Raw genomic sequence first — 12382 nt, forward strand, 5'->3', positions numbered from 1 at the left:
GAAGGAAAGAGATAGAGAAGGGAAGGAAAGAGAGAGGAAAAGAGAGGGAGGGAGGGAGTTTGCCCAGGGAAACTCAGAGACTGTGATTGATAGATAGAGAGAGAGCGAGAGAGAGGGTATGCTAAAGGCAGACTTGTACAGGAGAAAGAAAGAAAGAAAGAAAGAAAGAAAGAACGCAGAGAGAAAAAGAGAGAGAGACAGACAGGGTAGGTAGTAAGAGAGAAACTCAGCACATAAATCAACAAAGTCGGGCGGGGGTTATCCGGGGCGGCCAAGAAGAGAGAGCCGCCCCGGGTCCCGGCAGAGGAAGAAGAGGAATGTTACAAGTGAAGCAGAAGAAGAAGAAGCAAAGAGAGAGGGGTGATAACACCTATCGATCAGCGGTCGATGCCCTCGATCTTGTCCTCGACCTCGGAGTAGAGCTCGCGCAGGCGGTCGAGATTCTCGTCGGAGGTCTCCCAGTAGCCCCTCCCGCTGGCCTCCAAGAAGGTCTGCACCAGCTTCCTGAACGAGTTCGGGTTGGTGTCCATGAGCCGCTTCAGCATCGCCTCGTCCTTGATGAACGTCTCGTTGGCCTCCTCGTACACCCAATTATCCACCTGCCCGGACGTCGCGCTCCACCCCACCGTGTTCGTCAACCGCTTCTCGATCTCCCGCACCCCCTCGTACCCGCTCTTCATCATCCCCTCGTACCACTTCGGGTTCAGCAGCTTCGTCCTCGCGTCCAGCCGCACCGTCTCCGCCAGCGTCCTCACCTGCGCGTTCGCCGTCGTCGTGTCCGCGATGTACGAACCGGGCCGCTTCCCGTCCTTGCGCAGCGACTGCACCAGCTTGGTCGGGTCCGAGTCGAAGTAGTGGCTCACGTCCGTCAGCGAGATCTCGGACGAGTCCAGGTTCTGGAACGTGGCGTCCGCCGTGGCCAGCGCCATCTCGAACACCTTCCGCTTCTCCTCCATCCCCGCGCCGGGCGCGTCGCAGTCGAAGGCGAAGCTCTTGCGGCTCAGGTACATGTCCTGCAGCTGCTTCTCGTCGTTCCAGGTGGAGTTCTCCACGGCCAGGTTGACGTTGGAGGAGTAGGACCCGGACGCGTTGGAGAAGATCCGCGTGGCCGCGTCCCGGACCGTCGTCCCGAGCTCGGCGGCCTGCTGAAGCGCGTGCTTCCGGACGAAGTTCATCTCCTCGGGCTCGTCCAGCTCGGCCACCATCTTCACGGCCCGGTCCAGGAGGTTCATCTGGTTGATGAAGAGATCGCGGAAGACGCCGGAGCAGTTGACGACGACGTCGACGCGGGGCCGGCCGAGCTCCTCCAGGCTGACGGCCTCCACCTTGTTGACCCGGCCGAGCCCGTCGGGCACGGGCCGGACCCCGAGCATCCACAGGACCTGAGCCAGCGACTCGCCGTAGGTCTTGATGTTGTCGGTCCCCCAGAGCACCAGCGCGACCGTCTCCGGGTACCGCCCGCCGTTGTCCTTCTTCTGCCTCTCCAGCAGCCGGTCAACGACGACCATGGCGCTCTGCATGGCGGCGGTCGTGGGGATGGACTGCGGGTCCAGCGCGTGGATGTTCTTCCCCGTGGGGAGGACTTTCGGGTTCCGGATCGGGTCCCCGCCAGGCCCGGGCTCCACGTACTTGCCCTCCAGCGCCTGCTTCAGGCTCCCCAGCTCGTTGTCCATGACCACCAGCCGCAGGCACTCGCCGAGGAAGGTGAACACCACGCGGAGCTTCTCCCGGTCGGCCCTCAGGAACGGGGTGTCGGACAGGTACTGCACCCACGGCTCGGAGATCCCGAACCCGAACATGGACCCGAAGAGCTTGTCCGTGACGTCGACGACGAGCCCGCGGTCGTCGGTGGTGCGCTGCACGAAGGCGGTGATGGCGCCGCGGGACGCGTCGGTGATCTGGCGGAGGAGCTCGACGTCGGCGAGGACGCCGGCGTCGTTGCCGCGGTAGACGTCTTCGATGCGGCGGCCGACGGTGGCAGCGAGGATGGAGGGGAGGGAGGAGATGTTCTCCTCGGGGCGGTCCAGGGCGGCGATGTTGACCAGGGTGGCGACGGCTTCCAGGGCGGAGGGGGGCTCGCCGATGACGTGGAGGCCGCAGGGGAGGAGCCGGGACTCGATCTCCATGATCTTGGCGTAGACCTTGCCGACGACCAGGTCGCGGTCAGCGGGCTTCAGGTCCATGGTCTGGTCGTCGGCGGGGAGGTCAACGTCCTTGTCGAGGTTGCACTGGCGGGCGGTGCTGACGATGGAGCTGACGATCTGGGGGCCGCGGCCGGTGTCCTTGAGAGACTGGTAGGAGGAGATGAGCTCGGCGAGCTGCTTGAGGCCCTTGTAGAGACCCGCGTTCTCGGCGGGCGGGGTGAGGTAGCTGATGGTGTTGGCGTAGCTGCGGCGCTTGGCGACGGTGGCCTCGGAGGGGTTGTTGGCGGCGTAGTAGTAGATGTTGGGGATGTTGCCGATGAGGCTGTCGGGGTAGCAGACGTCGCTCATGCCCACCTGCTTGCCGGGCATGAACTCGAGCGAGCCGTGGGTGCCGAAGTGGAGGACGGCGTCGGCGCCGAAGATCTTCTCGACGAAGGAGTAGTAGGCGGCGAAGCCGTGGTGGGGGCTGGCGGAGCGGGAGAAGAGGAGGCGCATGGGGTCGCCCTCGTACCCGAAGGTGGGCTGCACGCCGATGAAGACGTTGCCGTACTGCTTGCCGTAGACGAGGAGGTTCTCGCCATCGGAGTTGAGGTTGCCCGGGGGCTTGCCCCAGTTCTCTTCCAGGAGCTGCGCGTAGGGGGTCAGCTTCTGGTACTCGCGGACGGGCATCTTGTACGCCACGTTCAGGTTCGGGCTGCTGAACTTGGCCTCCTTGTCGTGGATCACGTCCTCGATCAGCTGCTCCGCCGATTCGGGCAGGCCCGACACGTCGTAGCCGTCGGATTGGAGGTCCTTGAGCACGGAGAAGATGGAGGAGAACACGTTCAGGTACGCCGCCGTGCCCACGTTGCCCTTGTCCGGGGGGAAGCTGAACACGGTGATGGCCAGCTTCTTCTCCGCCTTGGTCTTCCGCCGCAGCTCCGCCCACCTGATCGCGCGGGTGCACAGCTGCTCCACCCTCTTGTGCAGCGCGTGCGATTTACCTAGTTTACGAGAGCACCATTCAGAATCAGAGAGATATAATATAGAGAACCAACGTGTAAAAGAGAGTTTACCCATGTGAGATCTACGATAGGAATAGCGAGATGGGTATGTAGAATTGTAGAGAGAGGGAATGCTAGAGATTGATGTTTTGAGATGGAGACTAGAGAGGGAGAGTTTAGCTGGGAGTCGCGTCATTCAGATACCACCGTAGTTGGAACGAGAGAGATGTATAGATAACAAAGAATAGAGAGGGATAGAGACCGAGAGAGAGTTTACCTATTTGTTCTCATCAAGAGAGAGAGAGAGAGATGGATAGAGATGGATAGAGATGGAGATAAATTGATAGAAATAGCGATAGGTATGTAAAATTCTAGAGATTGATGTTTTGGGATGGAGACTAGAGAGGGAGAGTTTAGCTAGGAGTCGCGTCATTCAGATAGAGTTAGTTTACCTGCGTATTTAGAACGAGAGATATATATAGATAACAAAGTATAGAGAGGGATAGAGACCGAGAGAGAGTTTACCTATTCGTTCTCATTAAGAGAGAGAGAGATAGAGATAGAAATAGCGATGGGTATGTAGAATTCTAGAGATGGATGTTTTGAGATGGAGACTAGAGAGGGGGATTTTAGCTGGGAGTCGCGTCATTAAGAAGGACAGAGAGAGAGAGAGGGTTTACCTGTGCGGGGGTCGCGGCCAGAGAAGACGATGGGCTCCATGCCGCCGTCGAGCTCGGGGAGAGCGACCTGGAGGGCAACCTGAATAGGGTGCAGGCCGAGGGTGCTGTTGAGCCACTCCTCCGTGGTCTGGAAGACCAGCGGCAGCGCCACGAGGTACGGCACGTCGAGCTTGCGCAGCGCCTCAATGGCCTTGGGATGGTCCTGCCTCGCCGGCCCACCCACCAACGCGAACCCCGTCAACGACACCGCCGCGTGAATGAACGGCTTCTTCGTCACCGGATCGACCAAGTACTTCTCCACCGGCCCGGAAAAGTCCAGCCCCCCAGCAAAGATCGGGATCACCTTCGCCCCCTTCGCCTCCAACTCCATGATAACCGCGACGTAATGCCCGTCATCCCCGGTAACAATGTGGCTACGCTGCAGAATCAACCCGATAATCGGCGCCTTGTCGTCCCTTAGCTTCTCGGTCGTGTCCCTTCTCGTCCCGTACCAGTTCAAATACTCCTTAACGTCCTCGAACATGGAGGGCGCGAGAGGGTGCCAGATCCCGGTATCAAGAAACAGAACCGGGTCCGAATAAGGCACCTTGGTCCCCTTCAATGCCGGCACGTACGACCCGGCGATCATCTTCACGAAGTTCTGCAAGTTCTCGGGCGAGCCCCCCAGCCAGAATTGCAGGCTAAGTATGTACAGGCGCGCGTCCTGGGCCTTGTCGCTGGGCAGGTACTTGAGCACCTTGGGCAGAGTCCTCACCAGCTTCAGCATGTTGTCCGCGAAGCCCGCGGACTGCTTGGGCTTCTTGAAGAGCTGGAAGAAGGGGGACTTGGACTGGCCCAACTGCGCCATGCTGAACGAGCCCAGCTTGTTCAGCCGCATCACCTCGGGCATGGACGGGAAGACGAGGACGGCGTCCATCCTCTCCCTCTCCTTCTCCACCGCGTCCTTCACCTTCTTCGCCAGCTCCTCCACGAAGATCAGCGACCCGATGAACACGTTCGCGTCCTCCAGATCCTTGCAGAAGGTCGCGTACGTCTCCGCATCGCGGAGCTCTTCCACGAGATAGCCGACGACCTCGAAGGAGGCGTACTCCTTGGCGGCGTTGAGGGCGCGGACGGCGGCGGAGAGGGAGGACTGGTACTGCGCCTCCAGCACGACATAGACGATCTTCACGCGGGGGAGCGATCGCTGGAGCTCCAGGGAAGGGACGATGCGGCGGACCTCGGGCTTGGTCTGGGTGAAGAGGCCGTTGCCGGCGACGCTGCGAATGCGGAGAGAGGAGGAGCCGGCGGCGCCGCCGCGGCGCCGCCGCGGGAGAACCGGCTGCAGGAATGTGCTCTTCTGCCCCGCCGATGATAAATGCTCCGCCGCGGAGAGAGAGAAGGAGGCCGCCGTGAGCGACGCCATTGCCGAGATCAGATCTGAGCTCGCCGCTTCTTCTTCTTCTTCTTCTTCGTCGTCGTCTTCCTCGGGGGGAGATTTGGGCGTTTAGGGTTCTTTGTTCTCGGCCGAGAGCCCGATCGGACTAAGCTTCTGAGAGAGGAGGAAGGGGGCGGAGTTTAATGGGGGAGTGAAGGAAGGCGAGCTTGTGTGTGGCCTGTGCAGAGGGAGGAGGACTGGTGGTGAAGCGGAAGGACACGTCGGCAGGCTTTTTGCCGTCGCCGTTATCTCGCCGTTAGTTTGGGGGGGAACGTACGGCGGGGGCGAGGATTGGGTGGATTTTGTGGGCCCCGGAGATGGAAGGATTCGCGCTCTGATTGGCCGGCCCGGATTGCTGTCTCAGCGGTTCGCCGATTCTCGGAGGATCAGGGGGGAGGGGGTTTAGGGGTAGGATGGGGAATTCGTGCGGGTCGGGGCGTGGGATTTTTGTGTCGACTTGTGGACGGGAAGGGGGCTTGACGCCGATATTTAGCGGGGAGGGGGGGAAATGACGGGGTTGGCCCCTCGAGGCGGACTTTTTGGCCACGAATTGGGGGTGAAGGAGACGTGGACGAATTGGGCCCAGGCAGACGTCATGTGCTCTGCTCGAGTGGGGTTTGAAAGTGAGCCCGGGAAGGGGGGCCCACGGGTTTGATTTTTTCGGAGTTTTATTATTCGCTTCAGAGTGAGCAAAGGAATAATGCCAAGATAGGTCAACTCTCTCTCTCTCTCTCTCTCTCTCTCTCTCTCTCTCTCTCTCTCTCTCTCTCTCTCTCTCTCTCTTTTCTTTCTCTCTCTCTCTCTCTCTCTCTCTCTCTCTCTCTCTCTCTCTCTCTCTCTCTCTGTCTCCTCTCTCTCTGTCTGTCTCCTCTCTCTCTCTCTGTCTCTCTCTCTTCCTCTCTCTCTGCCTCTCTCTGTCTCCCTCTGTCTGTCTCTCTCTGTCTCCCTCTCTGTCTGTCTCTCTCTGTGCCTCTCTCTCTCTCTGGCTCCCTCTCTCTCTCTGTGTCTCCCTCTCTCTCTCTCTCTCTCTCTCTCTGCCTCTCTCTCTCTCTCTCTCTGTCTCTCTCTCTCTCTCTCTCTCTCTCTCTCTCTCTCTCTCTCTCTCTCTCTCTCTCTCTCTCTCTCTCTCTCTCTCTCTCTCTCTCTCTCTCTCTCTCTCTCTCTCTTTCTCTCTCTCTCTCTCTCTCTCTCTCTCTCTCTCTCTCTCTCTCTCTCTCTCTCTCTCTCTCTCTCTCTCTCTCTCTCTCTCTCTCTCTCTCTCTCTCTCTCTCTCTCTCTCTCCCTCTCTCTCTCCATCTCTCTCTCTCCCCCTCTCGCTCGCTCTCGCTCTCTCTCTCCTCTCCCCCTCTCTCTCTCTCTCTCTCTCTCCCTCTCTCTCTCCCTCTCTCTCTCCCTCTCTCTCTCTCTCTCTCTCTCTCTCTCTCTCTCTCTCTCTCTCTCTCTCTCTCTCTCTCTCTCTCTCTCTCTCTCTCTCTCTCTCTCTCTCTCTCTCTCTCTCTCTCTCTCTCTCTCTCTCTCTCTCTCTCTCTCTCTCTCTCTCTTTCTCTCTCTGTGTTTCCCTCTCTTTTGTTTCCTTCTCTGTCTCTCTGCCTCTCTCTGCTTCTCTCTGTGTTTCCCTCTCTTGTGTATGTCTCTCTCTCTTTCTGTTTCCCACTCTTTCTGTCTCTCCCTATTGCCATCTCTGTCTCTCTCTCTCTATTTTCATCTCTGTCTCTTTCTTTGTGCTTTCTTCTCTTTGAGGGTAAACAATCACATCTTATCATTTAATGACCTTCGTGGACTTGTTGTATCTGAGCTAAAGCTTGAATCTCATAATTAGATACTTATAAGTTGTGCTGAAAACACAATAGTCTATCCACAAGGTGTGTTCAGTGTATGGGGTCAAAGAACCACTTATACAAGTGTGACATGAATTAGCATGATCGATAGTTAGGAATAATATCATTTAGGCATTCATAAGCTTCAATTAAGTGAACTCTTTTTCCTAAAGATCACCCACCATCTAGCCTTTGTGTATCTACAGTAGTGGCCACTGGATCAGCCATACTTATCATATAAGTAAGATTTTGTACTATTATTCTATCTTGATATTTCAGTCTCTATTTTGAGCATCCTTCAAATAGGAACTTTAAATATGTGTTTAAAGACCGGTGATCATTCCACTGTTATGTCATCATTATTCACTTAGTCATTGCATATCTGTAAGGATCTCAACATAAACACCAGACAAGAATAATAATGAAGAAACGTTTATTTCATGATCTTAAATGAGGCATACCTAGATGATATCCATCACACATACCTATCATGCCTCACTCAGTGATACTCAATCACACCAGCATGAAGCACCATCCACGAATCTATTGGGATGGGCGCCTAATTTTTGGAGTGCTAGCTCGTGCTTGGTAGAATGCATGACATATGGGGTTTGGTATGGCATAGATGAGATGAATGTGATGAATGGTTATGGGTGGGATTGTGACAAGCGATTTGTACATGTTCCACCCATCAGACACCTCTCATTTTTAGAAAAATTCTATCATAACCCATCACGTCACATGTTGTCACATCATGCGATCATTATGACATCCCAACGGCACCACGAGCTGATAATCTCAAAATCAGGGTTTTAACTCATTACTGGTATTTTTGAGATTATTCAATAAAAAAATAAACGTGTACTCTCTTAGTGATGCAAGACGTCATCCGGTTGGTACCGAGTTGATGCTCGGGTAGCGAGATAGTGATGTCGGACGTCAACGGCATCATCGCCCGACGGATAAACAAACCCTTGCAGGTAATGTAGCTATGATGAAATGAATGTGTACTACGCGTCGTACTTGCAAGCCTCGATTTGATGGAGAGTGCCGAACTCCGAGCTCCAAAGGAGTCATCGGGTGATAGCGAGGGTGGCCTCTCAAGCCTCGTCGAGGGGACGAAGGCGACCGGCGCCGAACGGAATCAATCTGTAGGGGCCCGCACGTAACGGACGGGCTCATCTGTACCAGTAAAGATGCTCAATGATATAACGAGCGCGCGGTGGAGTCAATCGAAAATACACTACAAGGGATAATATAACGAGCCGCGGAGAGATGACGTACTTCGGCGGTGTGTGATTCGCTGTGCAGGTTCCTCATCACCGCGGCAACCGGTGCGAGTGGCGGGTGGAGAGGAGCCGGAGAGGATCGGCGATCTTAACCGGCGGCGCGGCACAAGAGCAATTGGTGGAGTATGGAGGCGACGGATCGAGGGATATGTGGCAAAGGGAGTGGTTCGACTGGCACCTGGAGCTCAACGGCCACGTCCGTAACAGGGGACTGATGCGGTCGGAGCGGGTCGGGGTGCCGTCGGCCGATGAACCATCACCACTAGCAGCTTGGTCACGTCTAGCGGCAGTCATGCAGCAGCACGGTGATCAAGAGCTGCCATGTGTGCCACACACACCCAGAAAATTGTCGCATCCTGCCACCGTTCACCCAGCTTGCACCTCTAGCGGCTAACCCAGAAGGGACCGTCGGCTAGCACCGTTGAGTAAAGGGCTCAGCGCGCTTGCCGCGACCAGTAAGGCCGTCGATCTCAAATGGCGCGAGATCGGTCGTGGTTACTGCAGGAAAATGGCGATCAATTGAAGGGTGGTATTGCCAGGAGGGGGGGTCAATTTCCCAGCCTCCACCAATCCCGGCACACGCGTTGGGCGGATAAGTGCTATAGGACTTCCGTCGACTTGGTGGCGCCGGTGAATTAATGACTTCCGACTGTCGAGAAGATAGGATTCTCAACAGTTGACCGTAGTCGATCAAATTAGCAGCTCAGATGTGTGGTAACTCCCAAGCATCGAGATTATCGACCTCAATTCTGAACGTAGCCAATCGATCTGACGGCGCCGGTGCAACTAAATCTCCCGCGGACTGATAAAGCGGGGAATCAGTAGGGATTGGATCGGTTGCTCTGGGGCAGGAGAATTAGAACCGACGGATTGGGGGGGGGGAGGGTGGCGGACTAGGCAGGAACGAATCAGCCAACCACGTGGTCTCCCCTTCTTCTGGTCTTTGATATCCCTCCTTCCCTTCCGATTTCCTCTTCTCATGGCTCTCCTCTTTCCTCGCCTTCTCTTCTCCTTTATTTTCTTCAAGATGAGACCAAGACTAACGATAAACAATCATTCCATAAATTCCTGGTCTTAGTGCATTAGGGCGCCACTCTTCCCTTAAGTAGGGAAATTAATGGGCCCTAATGGGTCCCTAGGAGGGGGGGGGGGGGGGGAAGGGGTTGTCCAATAAGAGGGGCCCTTATATAATGGGCCCCCATTACAAAACAATAAGAGAAAATAAAACATAAAAAGAAGGGGAAAGGGAAGGGGGTCCAAACAACTACGGACCCTTCCCAACATTACGATAAAGACAAAACCGACAAAACGACAGATGGTTCTCGACTCGACAGAACAACTGGACGAGACCGAGAAAACAGAAGCACGACTGAGGAAGAAGACGAAAGAAATCAAAACATGATAAAAGTGAGCATAATTCACCCAGGCTGTCGGCGTCGGGTGCCTTCATTGGTGCCTAGGTGTACCGGTTGGCTGGACGGGAATCAACAGGCAGTCGACGACGATGGTTGCGGCTTGGATGACGCCTTTGATGGGTGGAGATGGCGTGCGCCATCACTTAGTAATCTTAGCTAGAGATGAGTATGGATTGTCTCCACAGGTAACAGTGGTTAATGATTTAATATTCTTAGTTTAAACATTATTGAGATGAGTTGAGATATGTAATAATTACAAAATGGAGTGACAAGGAAATGCATGGTGAGATAGTGATATTAAGTTGAGGAGAGTAATTAGTAGATTGTGATAATTCAGATTTGAGAAGATTGAGCAAATGCGAGAATGAAATGATGATGACGTGAATGAGATAGAGAATGAGTTGAGTATGGTAATTGATGAGTAATTTAATGATAAGATGATTGTGTGAAGGTGGTAATATGTAACTTATAGAATGTACGGAGGTGATGTGATAGTGAGACATGGTTGTGATATTCTAAGCCAACAATGATGTTGACAACTAATGACTTACGGTGAAGATACTAACCGCAGATCCTTACGTTCGACCACGATCATCATGATTTGCAAGTGAAGGTAAGCTCCCCCTCTTCTCTGTTGCTTCTTCCCATACACCCAAGACACCAAGACCAGACTTGATGGATCTCAGAAATTCATTATCTTTCAATCAGCCCACATGAGTAGGAGGCAACTACAAGGATGAATTTGATAGTGATCCATACCTCTATTTATAGATCAGAGGGTATGGATAGCAAGAGGAGGTGAAGACAAAGGAACCATGAAAATTTCAGCTCAATCAAACTTTGGGATCATCAAATATTGAGCTCTGAAGTTAGAATGAACCTAGCCCTCCATTTTTTCCTCTCACTGTATCATTGGTGCTAGTGCTTCCTCTTTTTCCATTTTTGGTTAAGTCATCCAATCATCAATTGTTAATCATTAGTGTGATTGCCTCGTCTTTTAGGATCGTGCGCTTCGACGACAGCACTTGTACCTGCGTAGAGGGAGAAGACAATAAATTAAATCCTTTTTATTATTTAATCATTGTGCGATGCGGCACCGTGCTGCCGGACGCCACATCACAAGAATCCACTGCGTATCACGTCAATAAATATGGAATATTTCCCACTCATTACCTGATGTCTCACACGTTTCTGCATGTCGCCTCATCTTTTTCTTCTTTTTAATTAATTGCAAGGGTACATGTGTGTGTCATGCGTACTGCCACAATAGTTGACTTTTCTCTTTCCCTATTTTTATTATTCTCTCTTGATTATCACATCACATTTATTGCAATTTATATAAATTTTTTTTTCTATTTATTCACATCAAACCTACGAATCAAAATAAATAGAGTGTCAGATAATGATTGCCTCATCATGGCATTAGGATTCACAATGCCATAATTGCGCCTTTTTGCAATGACTATCATAGCTAATAATTGCAAATAGTTATGATTATACATCATTTGATGAATCGAACGGCAACCCGTGGGGGATGCATATTCAAGTCAAAAATATAACAATAAATCATTATAAAATAAATAATAATTCAGAAAAATGTAGTATATAGATGTGTATTGATTTAAAAATATGCATATTTCCATGAATATAAGGTCAACAAATTCATAAAAATATATATTTTGAATAAAAAAATCAAGTTCTTTTAGAATTCTATGTCATTAAAATCCAAAAAAATATGATTAAATCCACAAAAATCACAATCTGACTATAAAAATGAATTTAATCATTTAAAGGTTTATAAAACTCATTTATAGTTATGTTAATACATAAAAGTGTAAATTTCCCAAAAATGATCCAATAATTTATGTGTGATCACCAACCATCTCCCATATTCATCCACTATCTAGAATTACAATGTGAGCATCGGTTTATAAATTTTATTTACACAACCAATAATATATTTAACCCTAATGTTTGAGCTTATCGACTAGCGCCGTTGCCTAGGACTGGTAACCATAACCAGGAAACTAACCTTATATCAATATCTTCCTTCAAGGAAATACTGTGATGCATGCAAGCTTTTCCTATTATTTGGTAAAATTCTGCAAACACTCAAGACACCAAGAAAATCTTGATGGGTCTTATGAAACCTCACTTTCTTTCAATCAGCCTCTCAAAGAGGAAGAGTTCAAAGATGTTTTTTACAAAGATCAGGTGATCCTTTTATAAATTTTTATCATATGGATGGGATAGGAGAGAAAGACAAAGTTGCCCTCAATATTTCAGCTTCATCGGCCTTATGGATCATCAAATATCAAGCCCTGAATTTGGATTGTTCTCAAACATTGATTTAATCCAAATATTTCTCTCTTGTCATTGACAGCACATAATCTGTAAGATTTATTCCTTAGTATTTCCCAAATTTCCTCAATGATTGGCCATTATTTTTCCTTTTCCTTTTTCTCCTTAATCAGTGGCCCATGACTTGCCTTCTCTCCTATGTGTAAAAACAAAACAAAACATAATGAGTGTGAGATGTTACATTGTATCAATGTGTGCCACATCCACATTTTATTTTTTTCAACCAATGAGATTTTGATGCATGTACATGAGCTCCACGCGTATTCATAGACTTGC

The 12382-nt window shown here is 51.5% G+C and overlaps 1 protein-coding gene across 1 annotated transcript; it reads right to left on the reverse strand.

Annotated features, from left to right (window-relative positions):
- Positions 1-209: 209 nt before the first annotated feature.
- GUN5 (magnesium-chelatase subunit chlH, chloroplast, putative / Mg-protoporphyrin IX chelatase, putative (CHLH)) lies at positions 210-5384 on the reverse strand. The gene is made up of 2 exons (XM_078580092.1): positions 3808-5384; positions 210-3127 (listed from the first exon to the last, which is right to left on the reverse strand). The coding sequence occupies exons 1-2, from the start codon at positions 5210-5212 to the stop codon at positions 378-380; spliced, it is 4155 nt and encodes a 1384-aa protein (XP_078436218.1). The 5' UTR covers positions 5213-5384; the 3' UTR covers positions 210-377.
- Between the last annotated feature and the right edge of the window lie 6998 nt (positions 5385-12382).

The sequence above is a fragment of the Wolffia australiana genome, chromosome 8, assembly GCF_029677425.1.
Source record: "Wolffia australiana isolate 7733 chromosome 8, ASM2967742v1".
NCBI classification, from domain to species: domain Eukaryota; kingdom Viridiplantae; phylum Streptophyta; class Magnoliopsida; order Alismatales; family Araceae; genus Wolffia; species Wolffia australiana.

Bases quoted from the DNA above. Each gene is read 5' to 3' on its own strand.
- GUN5 (XM_078580092.1), bottom strand. From the start codon at position 5,212: ATGGCGTCGCTCACGGCGGCCTCCTTCTCTCTCTCCGCGGCGGAGCAT. The intron at 3,128-3,807 runs GTAAACCCTCTC...CTCGTAAACTAG, and splicing joins TGGCCGCGACCCCCGCACAG to GTAAATCGCACGCGCTGCAC.